The sequence below is a fragment of the Tachyglossus aculeatus genome, chromosome 5, assembly GCF_015852505.1.
Source record: "Tachyglossus aculeatus isolate mTacAcu1 chromosome 5, mTacAcu1.pri, whole genome shotgun sequence".
Lineage (NCBI taxonomy): Eukaryota > Metazoa > Chordata > Mammalia > Monotremata > Tachyglossidae > Tachyglossus > Tachyglossus aculeatus.
Genome location: NC_052070.1, coordinates 12,818,900 through 12,835,844, shown reverse-complemented (window position 1 = coordinate 12,835,844; position 16,945 = coordinate 12,818,900). Strand labels below are relative to the sequence as shown.

At 43.5% G+C, this 16,945-nt stretch overlaps 1 protein-coding gene across 1 annotated transcript in view; it reads left to right on the top strand.

Moving 5' to 3' along the window:
* Window positions 1-833: 833 nt before the first annotated feature.
* Window positions 834-16,945, top strand: part of MYOM1 (myomesin 1) — a 215,926-nt gene continuing 199,814 nt past the window's right edge. The window contains exons 1-2 of the mRNA XM_038746922.1: window positions 834-938; window positions 6,921-7,245. Of these exons, the coding sequence (XP_038602850.1) occupies window positions 6,974-7,245 (272 nt within the window). The 5' untranslated portion in view covers window positions 834-938; window positions 6,921-6,973. The remainder of the gene's footprint in view (window positions 939-6,920; window positions 7,246-16,945) is intronic.

Here is a 16,945-nt window from a genome sequence, read left to right as displayed (position 1 = left end):
AGAATCTAAAGCTGAAGAAAGGAAGATCTTCCCGCCAATAGAATTGAGACTACTTTGTATCTTTCAGAATAAAAATGAAGGTATGTTGCTTTCTAGAGTGGCGTGATTTATCTAGATTCCCTCTGTTGACTGTTGGCTTGTTATGGGAAGGGAACATATCCATTAATCCTGTTGTATTGGACTCTCCCAATTGCTTGGTACAGTGCTCTGCACATAGCAAGCACTCAACAAATACCATTGATTGATTGACTGATCTAAAATCAAAATATTCCACGGGAGACTCGGGCTTGGCTTTGGAAATATGCTTTGAATAAGCGAGACAAAAATACGGCCACTTGTTCCCAACCTAGAAAATGTAGTATTTCCACGGTTTATGATTCTCTTTTCATGGGCTTGCGTTCAACGCTCATTTTTTATTTTTGAAGTTTATTGTATTTGGGGGCATTACAAAAAACTCAACGAATCCTGCCTCTTGACCCATGACTCCATTTTGAGAGTCCGATGACAGGAATGTCAGTTTCCAGCTGTGACGGCGTTTCCTCTTATTTTCAGAACCGTGGGGGGCAAGGGGCTACGAAAGAGCGTCCTGGAGCAAAATAAAGATTTTTTTGCTCTGGTTTGCTGCGGGTCTTCAGTCGCATTACTGAACCGGCTGTTGCCATCTAAGAGTGCATGGGTGTCTCTGGCTTCCCTGCTATACCCTCCCACCCCCTCCACTCAAACTTTGCTGCTATATTTATCTGCCTTCTTGGCCATAAAAGGCCTGGATGGCAGCTAGGACATTCCCCTGAGTCCAGGCATTATTTTTGCCCTGGCCCCTGCCTCCCTCTCTCTTCTCACTGGATTGAATTTAGCCGGACTTCTCTTTCTCTCTCTCTCTCAGTACCTCAGCCTCCCCCGAGCTTTTTCGACCACCGTTTCGGGCCCAGAAGTTGCCGGTAAGTGTGCCCCGGAGAAGGGAAAACCCACTTCGGTCATTTGTGTGCTCGCCAGGGTCAGATCGGTTGTGGCGCCTCTCGGTTGTGTGCTCTTGGCATTGTGATATGGGCAGGGAGGGGGGGTGTCCAGCTGGGAAACAGGAAGGTGAATCTACGGGGAAAAATCAGAGCGCTGCAAAGGCATGACTTTTGTCATTTTATAGCAAGGCCCTTGATTTCTGGAGCTTCAGGAAGGAACAGATAATCCCTCAGTAATGATAATAATGAAAAATATGGTATTGGTTAAGTGCTTACTATGTGTCAGGCACTGTAATAATAATAATAATGGCATTTATTAAGCGCTTACTATGTGCAAAGCACTGTTCTAAGCGCTGAGCACTGTTCTAAGTGCTGGAGTGGATACAAGCAAATCGGGTTGGACACAGTCCCTGTCCCACCCAGGGCTCACAGTCTTAATCCCCATTTTTCAGGGGAGGGAACTGAGGCCCAGAGAATCAATCAATCAATCAATTGCATTTATTGAGCGCTTACTGTGTGCAGAGCACTGTACTAAGCGCTTGGGAAGTACAAGTTGGCAACATATAGAGACAGTCGTCACACAACGGACAAGTGGCGGAGCCGAGATTAGAACCCTTGACCTTCTGACTCCTAAATCCGTGCTCTATCCACTAGGCCATGCTGCTTCTCAAGAATAGATACTGAATATTGAATAGATTCAATAGACAGAGAAGTAGCGTGGCTCAGGGGAAAGAGGCCGGGCTTTGGAGTCCGAGGTCATGGGTTCAAATCCCTGCTCCGCCAATTGTCAGCTGGGTGACTTTGGGCAAGTCACTTAACTTCTCTGGGCCTCAGTTCCCTCATCTGTAAAATGGGGATTAAGACTGTGAGCCCCACATGGGACACCCTGATCACTTTGTAACCTCCCCGGTGCTTAGAACAGTGCTTTGCACACAGTAAGCGCTTAATAAATGCCATCATTGTTATTATTATTATTGTTATTTGGTAGTGTGAAAGAGACCTAAATGCACCGTCCAGTTTTGCAAGGTGGAGTTGGTAATGATTTGGTAACTGTGAGTCCAGAGGAAGGGTGGTGAAGGAGCCTGGCACAGACCCTGGTGGGGGTAAAGAAGCAGATTCAATAGATTCAATAGACAGAGAAGCAGCGTGGCTCAGTGGAAAGAGCCCGGGCTTTGGAGTCAGAGGTCATGGGTTCAAATCCCGGCTCTGCCAATTGTCAGCTGGGTGACTTTGGGCAAGTCACTTAACTTCTCTGGGCCTCGGTTCCTTCATCTGTAAAATGGGGATGAAGATTGTGAGCCCCACATGGGACAACCTGACCACTTTGTAACCTCCCCAGTGCTTAGAACAGTGCTTTGCACACAGTAAGCACTTAATAAATGCCATCATTGTTATTATTATTATTATTTGGTAGTGTGAAAGAGACCTAAATGCACCATCCAGTTTTGCAAGGTGGAGTTGGTAATGATTTGGTAACTGTGAGTCCAGAGGAAGGGTGGTGAAGGAGCCTGGCACGGACCTTCGTGGGGGTAAAGAAGCAGATTCAATAGATTCAATAGACAGAGAAGCAGCGTGGCTCAGTGGAAAGAGCCCGGGCTTTGGAGTCAGAGGTCATGGGTTCAAATCCCAGCTCTGCCAATTGTCAGCTGGGTGACTTTGGGCAAGTCACTTAACTTCTCTGTGCCTCAGTTCCTCCATCTGTAAAATGGGGATGAAGATTGTGAGCCCCACATGGGACAAACTGATCACTTTGTAACCTCCCCAGTGCTTATAACAGTGCTTTGCACATAGTAAGTGCTTAATAAATGCCATCATTGTAATTATTATTATTATTCAGTAGTGGGAAAGAGACCTAAACGCACTGTCCAGCTTTGCAAGGCGGAGTTGGTAATGATTTGGTAACTGTGAGTCCAGAGGAAAGGTGGTGAAGAAGCCTGGCACGGACCCTGGTGGGGGTAAAGAAGCAGATTCAATAGATTCAGTAGACAGAGAAGTAGTGTGTCTCAGTGGAAAGAGCCCGGGCTTTGGAGTCAGAGATCATGGGTTCAAATCCCAGCCCCACTAATTGTCAGCTGGGTGACTTTGGGCAAGTCACTTCACTTCTCTGGGCCTCAGTTCCCTCATCTGCAAAATGGGGATTATGACTGTTAGCCCCACATGGGACAACCTGATCACTTTGTAACCTCTCCAGTGCTTAGAACAGTGCTTTGCACACAGTAAGCACTTAATAAATGCCATCATTGTTATTATTATTATTATTCAGTAGTGTGAAAGAGACCTAAATGCACCGTCCAGTTTTGCAAGGTGGAGTTGGTAATGATTTGGTAACTGTGAGTCCAGAGGAAGGGTGGTGAAGGAGCCTGGCACGGACCCTGGTGGGGGTAAAGAAGCAGATTCAATAGATTCAATAGACAGAGAAGCAGCGTGACTCAGTGGAAAGAGCCTGGGCTTTGAAGCCAGAGGTCATGGGTTCAAATCCCGGCTCTGCCAATTGTCAGTTGGGTGACTTTGGGCAAGTCACTTAACTTCTCTGTGCCTCAGTTCCTTCATCTGTAAAATGGGGATGAAGATTGTGAGCCCCACATGGGACAACCTGATCACTTTGTAACCTCCCCAGCACTTAGAACAGTGCTTTGCACACAGTAAGCGCTTAATAAATGCCATCGTTGTTATTATTATTATTATTATTTGGTAGTGTGAAAGAGACCTAAGCGTACCGTCCAGTTTTACAAGGTGGAGTTGGTAATGATTTGGTAACTGTGAGTCCAGAGGAAGGGTGGTGAAGGAGCCTGGCACGGACCCTGGTGGGGGTAAAGAAGCAGATTCAATAGATTCCATAGACAGAGAAGCAGCGTGACTCAGTGGAAAGAGCCCGGGCTTTGAAGCCAGAGGTCATGGGTTCAAATCCCGGCTCTGCCAATTGTCAGCTGGGTGACTTTGGGCAAGTCACTTAACTTCTCTGTGCCTCAGTTCCTTCATCTGTAAAATGGGGATGAAGATTGTGAGCCCCACATGGGACAACTTGACCACTTTGTAACCTCCCCAGTGCTTAGAACAGTGCTTTGCACACAGTAAGTGCTTAATAAATGCCATCAATGTTATTATTATTATTATTATTATTCGGTAGTGGGAAAGAGACCTAAATGCACTGTCCAGTTTTGCAAGGAGGAGTTGGTAATGATTTGGTAACTGTGAGTCCAGAGGAAGGGTGGTGAAGGAGCCTGGCACGGACCCTGGTGGAGGTAAAGAAGCAGATTCAATAGATTCAATAGAAAGAGAAGCAGCATGACAGTGGAAAGAGCCTGGGCTTTGGAGTCAGAGGTCATGGGTTCAAATCCCGGTTCTGCCAATTGTCAGCTGGGTGACTTTGGGCAAGTCACTTCACTTCTCTGTGCCTCAGTTCTCTCATCTGTAAAATGGGGATTAAGACTGTGAGCCCCCCGTGGGACAACCTGATCACCTTGTAACCTCCGCAGCGCTTAGAACAGTGCTTTGCACATAGTAAGCGCTTAATAAATGCCGTCATTATTATTATTATTAAAGAGGGAGGTGGGGGTGATGACTGGCTGGGCTCTGCTTCAAGGGGGACGCAGATCAGCTGCCCTGCTCAGCCCCTTCCCTTTAATAATAATAGTAATAGTAAGAATAATAATTAGTGAATCAGCATTCCCCTCTCAGGGTGGCACCTGGAGAGTTTCCAGTGCTCAACTAGTCTTGACTACGGGAAGGAGAGGCAAGCAGAGGCACATCCATTCCGTCTCTAGCATGGGCAGTGGCTAGCGAGTGGCAGGCAATCTGATACTGGTCAAAACTCCCCTGTGCTGGGCAACAGCGGCCTGGAAGAGAGTCTAGGGGGGAGACTCGAGTTGACTGCATGGAAGGAAGCAATGGTCAACCCCTTCCAGATTTTTACCAAGAAAACTCTCTGGATCCACTACCAGAACAATTGCAGATGGAGAGCGGGATGCTCTGGAAGAGATAATAATAATAATAGTGATGATGGTATCTGTTAAGCTCTTACTATGTGCCAAGCACTGTTCTAAGTGCTGGGGGAAATACAAGGTGATCAGGTTGTCCCACGTGGGGCTCACAGTCTTCATCCCCGTTTTACAGACGAGGGAACTGAAGCACAGAGAAGTGAAGTGATTTGCCCGAAGTCACACAGCTGACAAGAGGCAGAGCCGGGATTTGAACCCATGACCTCTGACTCCCGTGCTCTTTCCACTGAGCCGCGCTGCTTCTCCCACATCTTCTCCAGAGATGTGTCCCTGGTGTCATTGTGGGTCAGAGACAACTCGACAGCAAGACAAGATTCAGCATGGCCTAGTGGAGAGAGAAGCAGTGTGGCTCAGCGTGTGCTGCAGTGTGCAGCAGAGTGCTTTAAAGCCACTGGTGAGGAGTTTCTGTTTGATGAGAAGGTGGATGGGCACCCACTGGAGTTTCTTGAGGAGTGCCAATTTGCACTTCCCAAGCGCTTAGTACAGTGCTCTGCACATAGTAAGCGCTCAATAAATACGATTGATTGATTGATTGATTGAGTGGGGAAACAAGGCCTGAACGTTTTTGTAGAAAAATGAACCAGGCAGCAGATCGAAGTGTGGACTGCAGTGGGGAGAGACAGGAGGCACGGAGGGCAGCAAAGAGGCTGATACTGTAATCAAAGTGGAATAATAATAATAATAATAATTTTGGTATTAGACTGTGAGCCCACTGTTGGGTTGGGACTATCTCTATGTGTTGCCAATTTGTACTTCCCAAGCGCTTAGCACAGTGCTCTGCACATAGTAAGTGCTCAATAAATATGATTGATTGATTGATTGATTGGTATTTGTTAAGCACTTACTATATGCCAAGTGCTGTTCTAAGCACTGGGGGAGATACAAGGTAATCAGGTCATCCCACATAATAATAATAATAATAATAATGGCATTTATTAAGTGCTTTCTATGTGCAAAGCACTGTTCTAAGTGCTGGGGAGGTTACAAGGTGATCAGGCTGTCCCCCGGGGGGCTCACAGGATTAAAGACTTGATCCCCACTTTACAGATGAGGTAACTGAGGCACAGAGAAGTTTAGTGACTTGCCCAAAGTCACACAGCTGGCAGAGCCGGGATTAGAATCCACGACCTCTGACTCCCAAACCCGGGTTCTTTCCACTGAGCCATGGTAGGATAGGATAAGCGATTGGATTAATGTAATAACATGGTATCATGTCCCAGAAATGCTTGAGACATGGAAGCCCCTCTTCCTTCCACATGCATTGAGTCCAGCTTCCCCTTGCTAGGTATGACCATACTCCATACAGAGACTATATAATAATAATAATAATAATAATAATAATAATAATAATGGCATTTGTTAAGTGCTTACTATGTGCCAAGCACTGTTCTAATCAATCAATCAATTGTATTTATTGAGCACTTACTGTGTGCAGAGCACTGTACTAAGCGCTTGGGAAGTACAAGTTGGCAACATATAGAGACAGTCCCTACCCAACAGTGTGCTCACAGTCTAAAAGGGGGAGACAGAGAACAAAACCAAACATACTAACAAAATAAAATAAATAGAATAGATAGGTTCAAGTAAAATAAATAAATAAATGGAGGAATAAATATGTACAGATATATATACATATATACAGGTGCTGTGGGGAAGGGAAGGAGGTAAGATGGGGGGGATGGACAGGGGGACGAGGGGGATACAAAGTTATCAAGTGTCCCACATGGGGCTCACAGTCTTCAATCCCATTTTACAGATGAAGTAACTGAGGCACAGAGAAGTTAAGTGACTTGCCCAAAGTCACCCAGCTGACAAGTGGCGGAATCAGGATTAATTTTAGAAGGAATTAAATCGAATCTATGAATCAATTAAATGAAATCTCCATCAATTTTAGAAGAAAATACTACTCTTAAAAAAGTAATGTTGGCGGCCATTGGTTTCTCATCCGTTTGCTGGATTTTTTCAGAGACCGATCGCCCCCCCAGACGCCACCCGCGGAAGAGTTAGGCGGACCCTAGCATGGCTTTGCCTTTCTACCAGAAATACTACGAGCATCACGACCGGGGATATCACAACCAAGATCTTCAGTCCACCCTGAGCCAGTATCGGCAGGAAAAGAAGGATTCAGCCATCTACACTCATGGCTCCTCGGCCTACAGCCATGCAGCGGCGACCTACCGTCAGGGCTCCTCGGCCTACGCCCTTGGCTCTTCGGCTGATTATCTGGCATCTGAAGATTATAGTAAGGCGTCTTCGGCCTACGGGCGTGGATCGACAGGCTACCGTCTTGGGTAGGTCAAAAGGGATCCTTCCATTCTTGAGAAATTCATGGTTGGGTAGGTCAAAATGGATCGCTCCGTCCTTCATCATCATCATCAATCGTATTTATTGAGCGCTTACTGCGTGCGGAGCATGGTACTAAGCACTTGGGAAGTACAAGTTGGCAACATATAGAGACAGTCCCTACCCAACAGTGGGCTCACAGTCTAGAAGGGGGAGACGGAGAACAAAACCAAACGTACTAACAAAATAAAATAAATAGAATAGATATGTACAAGTAAAATAAATAAATAGAGTAGCAAATATGTACAAACATATATACATATATGCAGGTGCTGTGGGGAAGGGAAGGAGGTAAGATGGGGGGGTGGAGAGGGGGACGAGGGGGAGAGGATGGGGCTCAGTCTGGGAAGGCCTCCTGGAGGAGGTGAGCTCTCAGTAGGGCCGTTAATCCTTGGGAAATTAACGGGGAAAGAAACACTATGGGAATAGATGTCCTGAAGTTATTGTTTGGGGTCTTCTTGTAGAAGAAGTGGTACTACTACTAGTAGTATAGTAATGGTAGTAGTGGTAGTTGTTAAGCTCTTACTGGGTGCCACACATTATAATCATCATCATCATCATCATCATCATCATCATCATCAATCGTGTTTATTGAGCGCTTACTCTGTGCAGAGCACTGTACTAAGCGCTTGGGAAGTACAAATTGGCAACACATAGAGACAGTCCCTACCCAACAGTGGGCTCACAGTCTAAAAGGGGGATAATGATGGCATTTGTTAAGCGCTTACTATGTGCAGAGCACCGTTCTAAGCGCTGAGGGGGGAACGCAGGGTGATCAAGTTGTTCCACCTGGGGCTCACAGCCTTATTCCCCATTTTACAGATGAGGTAACTGAGGCTCAGAGAAGTGAAATGACTTGCCCAGGGTCACACGGCAGACATGTGGTGGAGTTGGGATATTAAGCAATGGGAGCAAGTGGTAGGAATGAAACGTGAATCCCGACATTTAAAGAGCTCACAAATGAGGGTGGCCCCGGAGAGCGTCTTGGCCAAACTGGAAGTAACGGAGGCACTTTAGGGGAAGCAGCATGACATAGTGGGTAGAGCCCGGGACTGGGAGGCAGAAGGTCATGGGTTCTAATTCTGGCTCTGCCACTTGTCGGCCGTGTGACCTTGGGGAAGGCACTTCACTTCTCTGGGCCTCAGTTACCTCACCTGTGAAATGGGGATTGAGACAGTGAGCCCCAAGTGGGACAGGGACTGTATCCAACCTGATATGTTTGTATCCACCAAGCGCTTAGAACAATGCCTGGCACAAAGCAAGTGCTTAATAAATACTATCATTATTATTATTATTATTAGATTTATTCCCCTTGCTGAGGGTACCGAGCTAAGGTATGACCATACTCCATACAGAGACTATATAATAATAATAATAATGATAATGAGGGCATTTGTTAAGTGCTTACTATGTGCCAAGCACTGTTCTAAGCGCTGGAGGGTGGATACAAAGCTATCAAGTGTCCCACATGGGGCTCACAGTCTTCAATCCCATTTTACAGATGAAGTAACTGAGGCACAGAGAAGTTAAGTGACTTGCCCAAAGTCACCCAGCTGACAAGTGGCGGAATCAGGATTAATTTGAGAAGAAATTATTAATTGTTAAAAACAAATTAAAAACAAATTAATTGTTTTATTTGTACATATCTATTCTATTTTTTTTTATTTTGTTAGTATGTTTGGTTTTGTTCTCTGTCTCCCCCTTTTAGACTGTGAGCCCACTGTTGGGTAGGGACTGTCTCTATATGTAGCCAATTTGTACTTCCCAAGTGCTTAGTACAGTGCTCTGTACATAGTAAGCGCTCAATAAATATGATTGATGATGATGATGATGAATTAAATCAGGATATGCCATGGAATGAAATGAGGTCACAGAGAAACTTTTGTGAAAATCCACAAAATCTAGAGTAGGTCACCAGGAGGAAGGGGCAGGGGAAACCCTGAGCCATGATCCAGGGTCATTGCGTTCCTCTCCCAGGTTCCTCTAAACAATTAAATATAGTGATGATAATAATATTAATAATTGCGGTATTTGTCAAGTGCCTACTATGTGCCAGGCACTGTACTAAGCACTGAAGTGAATACAAGCAAATCGATTGGACACAGTCCCTGTCCTACATGGGGACACAGCCTTAATCCTCATTGGAGAATAATAATAATTATGGTACTTTTTAAGCACTTACTAAGTTCCAATCACTGTTCTAAGTGCTGGGTAGATACAACCTAATCAGGGTGGACACAGTCCCTGTCCCATATGGGGTTCACACTCTTAATCCCGGCTCCACCAGTCGTCAGCTGTGTGACTTTGGGCACGTCACTCAACTTCTCTGTTCATTCATTCATTCAATCATATTTATTGAGCGCTTACTGTGTGCGGAGCACTGGACTCCGCACTTGGGAAGTACAAGTTGGCAACATCTAGAGACGGTGCCTACCCAACAGCGGGCTCGCAGTCTAGAAGGGGGAGACAGACAACAAAACAAAGCATATTAACAAAATAAAATAAATAGAATATGTACAAGTAAAATGAATAGAGTAATAAATAAGTACAAACATATATATATATATATATATATATATATATATATATACAGGTATACATATAAATATATAGTACAAGTATAAATGTAAATAGAGTAATAAAGTACATATATACATATATACAGGTATACATATAAATATATAGTACAAGTATAAATGTAGAGTAATAAATAAGTACAAACATATATACATATATGCAGTATACATATAAATATATAGTACAAGTATAAATGTATATAGAGTAATAAATAAGTACAAACATATATACATATATACAGGTAACATATAAATATATAGTACAAGTATAAATGTAAATAGAGTAATAAATAAGTACAAACATATATACATATATACAAGTATGCATATAAATATATAGTACCAGTATAAATGTAAATAGAGTAATACATAAGTACAAACATATATACATATAAACAGGTATAAATATAAATATATAGTACAAGTATAAATGTAAATAGAGTAATAAATATGTACAAACATATATACATATATACAGGCATACATATAAATATATAGTGCAAGTATAAATGTAAATAGAGTAATAAATAAGTACAAACATATATACATATATACAGGTATACATATAAATATATAGTACCAGTATAAATGTAAATAGAGTAATACATAAGTACAAACATATATACATATATACAGGTATACATATAAATATATAGTACAAGTATAAATGTAAATAGAGTAATACATATGTACAAACATATCTACATATATACAAAATAAAATAAATAGAATAAATATGTACAAGTAAAATAGAGTAATAAATATATACAAACATATATACATATATACAGGTATACATATAAATATATAGTACAGGTATAAGTGTAATTCATTCTGTGCCTCAGTTACCTCATCTGTAAAATGAGGATTGACTGTGAGCCCCTGTGGGACAACCTGATCACCTTGTAATAATAATAATAAAAATAATGGCATTTATTACAGCGTGGCTCAGTGGAAAGAGCCTGGGCTTTGGAGTCAGAGGTCATGGGTTCAAATCCCAACTCCACCAACTGTCAGCTGTGTGACTTTGGGCCAGTCACTTCACTTCTCGGTGCTTCAGTTCCCTCATCTGTAAAATGGGGATTAAAACTTTGAGCCCCACGTGGGACAACCTGATCACCTTGTAACCTCTCCAGCATTTAGAACAGTGCTTTGCACATAGTAAGTGCTTAATAATAATAATAATAATAATAATATTGTTATTTATTAAGCGCTTACTATGTGCAAAGCACTGTTCTAAATGCTGGAGAGGTTACAAGGTGATCAGGTTGTCCCACGTGGGGCTCAGTCTTAATCCCCATTTTACAGATGAGGTAACGGAGGCACAGAAGAGTTAAGTGACTTGCCCAAGGTCACACAGCTGAAAATTGGTGGAGCCGGGATTTGAACCCATGACCTCTGACTCCAAAACCCCTGCTCTTTCCACTGAGCCACGCTGCTTCTCTGTAAATAAATAAATAATTATGGTATTCGTTAAGCACTTACTATATGCCAGGCACTGTACTAAGGGCTGGGGTTGATACTAGCAAATTGAGTTGGACACAGTCTACAGTTCCGCGTGGAGCTCACAATCTCGATCCCCATTTTACGGATGAGGTAACTGAGGCACAGAGAAGTAAAGTGAGTTTCCACATGGCAGACAAAGTGGCAGAGTCAGAATTAGAACCCATGACCTTCTGCTGTATCCACTAAGCCATGCTGCTCCTCCTAAATTGAGTGACTTGTCCAAGGTCACACAGCAGTCATGTAGTGGAGCCTTGATTAGAACCCAGGTCTTCTGACTCCAGGCTCATGCTCTTTCCCCTAGGCCATGTTGCTTCTACCCTTTAATAATAATAATAGTAATGATGGCATTTATTAAGCGCTTACTATGTGCAAAGCACTGTTCTAAGCGCTGGGGAGGTTACAAGGTGATCACGTTGTCCCACAGGGGGCTCACAGTCTTAATCCCCATTTTATAGATGAGGTAACTGAGGCACAGAGAAGTTAAGTGACTTGCCCAAAATCACACAGCTGACAATTGGCGGAGCCGGGATTTGAACCCATAATAATAATAATAATAATGATAGCATTTATTAAGCGCTTACTATGTGCAAAGCACTGCTCTAAGCACTGGGGAGGTTACAAGGTGATCAGTTTGTCCCACGTGTGGCTCAGTCTTAATCCCCATTTTACAGATGAGGTATCTGAGGCCCAGAGAAGTGAAGTGACTTGCCCAAAATCACACAGCTGACAATTGGCGGAGCCGGGATTTGAACCCATAATAATAATAATAATAATAATAGCATTTATTAAGCACTTACTATGTGCAAAGCACTGTTCTAAGCGCTGGGGAGGTTACAAGGTGATCAGTTTGTCCCACGTGTGGCTCAGTCTTAATCCCCATTTTACAGATGAGGTATCTGAGGCCCAGAGAAGTGAAGTGACTTGCCCAAAGTCACACAGCTGGCTATTGGCAGAGCCGGGATTTGAACCCATGACCTCTGACTCCAAAGCCTGGGCTCTTTCCACTGAGTCATGCTGCTTTAATGATTCATGAACCCTCTTCCTTACAAGTTGGAACACATTTCCCAGCGCTTAGAACCGTGCTTTGCACACAGTAAGCGCTTAATAAATGCCATTATTATTATTATTATTACTATTTCCCTATCAATTTTTGCTATGAAATGCAGTACTACACCCAAGCCCCTTCCCTACATAAATTTTCACCCCAACTGTAAACTGGGAATCAAGAAGCAGCATGGCCTAGTGGAAAGAGTCCAGGCCTGGCAGTGAGAGGATCTGGGTTCTAATCCCTGCACCGCCCCTTGTCTGCTGAGTGACCACGGACAAGTTCATTCATTCATCCATTCAATCGTATTTATTGAGCGCTTACTGCGTGCAGAGCACTGTACTAAGCGCTTGGGATGTACAAGTTGGCAACGTATAGAGACGGGCCCTACCCAACAACGGGCTCACAGTCTAGAAGGGGGAGACAGACAGCAAGACAAAACATGCGGACAGGTGTCAAGTCATCAGAATAAACAGAAATAAAGCTAGAGGCACATCATTAACAAAATAAATAAAATAGTAAATATGTACAAGTAAAATAAATAGAGTAATAAATCTGTACAAGCATATATACAGGTGCTGTGGGGAGGGGAGGGAGGTAGGGCCGGTGGGGGATGGGGAGGAGGAGAGGAAAAAGAGGGCTCAGTCTGGGAAGGCCTCCTGGAGGAGGTGAGCTCCCTCTGGGCCTCAGTTCCCTCATCTGTAAAATGGGGATTAATGAAGACTTTGAGCCCTACAAGGGACCTGGACTGTGTCCAACCTGATTACCTTGTCCCTATCCCAGGGCTTAGTGCAGTGCCTATTGTGTAGTGTAATAATAATAATAATGATGGCATTTATTAAGTGCTTACTATGTGCAAAGCAAATAATAATAATGATGGCATTTATTAAGCGCTTACTATGCGCAAAGCAAATAATAATAATGATGGCATTTATTAAGTGCTTACTATGTGCAAAGCAAATAATAATAATGATGGCATTTATTAAGCGCTTACTATGCGCAAAGCAAATAATAATAATGATGGCATTTATTAAGTGCTTACTATGCGCAAAGCACTGTTCTAAGCGCTGGGGAGGATGCAAGGTGATCGGGTTGTCCCACGGGGGGTTCACAGTCTTCACCCCCATTTTACGGATGAGGTAGCTGAGGCCCAGAGAGGCGAAGTGACTTGCCCAAAGTCACACAGCTGACAATTGGCGGAGTTGGGATTTGAACCCCATGACCTCTGACTCCAAAGCACAGGCTTTTTCCACTGAGCCACGCTGCTTCCCCAAGCGCTTAGCACAGTGCTCTGCACACAGTAAGAGCTTAATACATGCCACGGAGTGATTCTTAGGCCTGACTTCCTGTGAGAATGGGTTCCGCATGTTTATCATGGAGAAGAGTAGTAATATTACGATAATAATTGTACTTGTTAATCAATCAACCAATCAATCATATTTATTGAGCGCTTACTGTGTACAGAGCACTGTATTAAGCACTTGTGAAGTATAAGCTGGCAACATATAGAGACAGTCCCTACCCAACAGTGGGCTCACAGTCTAGAAGGGGGAGACAGAGAACAAAACCAAACATACTAACAAAATAAAATAAATGGAATAGATAGGTACAAGTAAAATAAGCCCTTACTATGTACTAAACACTGTTCTACGTTCTGGGGTAGATACAAGTTAATTCCCAGACTGAGCCCCCTTCTTCCTCTCCCCCTTCTCCCCCTCTCCATCCCCCCAGTCTTACCTCCTTCCCCTCCCCACAGCACCTGTATATATGTTTGTGCATATTTATTGCCCTATTTATTTTACTTGTACATATTTATTCTGTTTATTTTATTTTGTTAATATGTTTTGTTTTGTTGTCTGTCTCCCCCTTCTAGACTGTGAGCCCGCTGTTGGGTAGGGACCGTCTCTATATGTTGCCGACTTGGACTTCCCAAGCACTTAGTACAGTGCTCTGCACACAGTAACCGCTCAATAAATACGATTGAATGAATGAATGAATGGAACAGAGTGAGCACTTAGCAAATACCGTTTGGTTTTTTTTTGTCAGTGGCCATATAGGACAATCAAGAAAGGGCCAGCTTTGTTGGAAGAGAAGCTCTGAAAGGAGGCAAAAATGAGAGGAGTGCAGACAACAACCATGGCAGAACAACAATGATTAGCTTTGTGTTTGCACGACGAGGCTGGGACTGTGAGACTCTTACTGTCCATTTTTAGTCTCCCCGCTCATTTGTGGATGAAATTTTCAGTCAGAGGTGTCTTTTTTGAGTTCATTCATTCACTCAATCATATTTACTGAGCGCTTACTGTGTACAGAGCACTGTATTAAGCGCTTGGGAGAGTACAATATAACAATAAACAGACACGTTCCCTAACTATTGCTCTCTGAGCTCTTCCACCCTCCCAGCCCCGCAGCACTTATGTACATATCTGTCACTTCTTTATCTGTATTGCTGTCCGTCTCTCTACCTCTAGACTGAAGCTCATCATGGGCAGGGAATGTGGCTGCTTACTGTTGGATTGTACTCTCCCAAGCGCTTAGTAATTCAATCAATCAATCAATCATATTTATTGAGCACTTACTGTGTGCAGAGCACTGTACAAAGCACTTGGGAAGTACAAGCTGGCAACATATAGAGACGGTCCCTACCCAACAGTGGGCTCACAGTCTAGAAGGGGGAGACAGAGAACAAAATCAAACATACTAACAAAATAAAATAAATAGAATAGATAGGTACAAGTAAAATAAATAAATAAATAGAGTAATAAATATGTACAAACATATATACATATATACAGGTGCTGTGGGGAAGGGAAGGACACAGTATGTGTGCCAATTTGTACTTCCCAAGCGCTTAGTACAGTGCTCTGCACATAGTAAGCGCTCAATAAATACGATTGATTGATTGACACAGTAAGTGCTCAATAAATATGATGAAAGGAATGAATGAGCTTACAGTCTAGAGTTTGAAACACACCCATGCTTAATCCTCGTGAAATTTTAACATCTATCACTGTTGGGTAGGGACTGTCTGTATATGTTGCCGACTTGTACTTCCCAAGTGCTTAGTACAGTGCTCTGCACACAGTAAGTGCTCAATAAATACGATCGATGATTAAGTACTTACTATGTGCAAAGCACTGTTGTAAGCGCTGGGGAGGTTACAAGGTGATCAGGTTGTCCCATGGGGGGCTCACAGTCTTAATCCCCATTTTACAGATGAGGGAACTGAAGCCCAGAGAAGTGAAGTGACTTGCCCAAAGTCACACAGCTGACAAGTGGCGGAGCCAGGATTTGAATCCATGACCTCTGACTCCAAAGCCCGGGCTCTTTCCACATTGCCATGCTGCTTCTCTAATTGTGCTTGTGTGCTGAGCACTGTACTAAGGGTTTGGGAGAGTCCTCTATAACAGAGTTGGTAGACACATTCCCTGCCCACAGCAAGCTTGTAGTCTAGAAGGGGAGGCAGATATTAATATAAATAAATGAATTATGGGGATATGTAGAGAAGCAGCGTGGCTCAGTGGAAAGAGCCCGGGCTTTGGAGCCAGAGGTCATGGGTTCAAAGCCCGGCACCGCCACTTGTCAGCTGTATGACTTTGGGCAAGTCACTTCACTTCTCTGGGCCTCAGTTCCCTCATCTGTAAAACGGGGATGAACACTGTGAGCCCCCCGTGGGACAACCTGATCACCTTGTAATCTCCCCAGTGCTTACAACAGTGCTTGGCACATAGCGCTTAATAAATGCCATTATTATTATTATTATTATTATTATTATTATTATGTACAAAAGTGCTTTGGGGCTGAGGGGAGAGGTGAATAAAAAGTGCAAATTCCAAGTTCAAGGGCGACCCAGAAGGGAGTGGGAGAAGAAGAAATGAGGGCTTAATGGGGGGGAGGCCTCCTGGCTTTGAGCAATTAGGCTTTGAACGGGGGGAGAGTCATCGTATGTCAGATTTGAGGAGGTAGGACGTTCCAGGCCAGAGGCAGGGTGTGGGTGAGAGGTCGGCGGAGAGATAGACGAGATAGTAGAGTCAATCGCATTTATTGAGCGCTTACTGTGTGGCAAGCACTGTACTAAGCATTGGAGAAAGTACAATATAACAATAAACGGACACGATCCCTGCTCAGAAGGAGCTTACGGTCTAGAGATAGACGATATGTCAAGCACTGTTCAGACCCCTGGGGTATATTCAGGTGAGTCAGGTTGGACACAATCCCTGCCCCACATGGGGCTCACAGTCTAAGTAGGAGGAAGAATAGGCACTGAATACAGATGAGGCAACTGAGGCACAGCAAAGTTAAATCATCATCATCAATTGTATTTATTGAGCGCTTACTGTGTGCAGAGAACTGTACTAAGTGCTTGGGAAGTACAAATTGGCAACATATAGAGACAGTCCCTGCCCAACAGTGGGCTCACAGCCTAAAAGGGGGAGACAGAGAACAAAACCAAACATACTAACAAAATGAAATAAATATTTTATTTTAATTTAAATATTTAAATATTTTATTTAAATGACT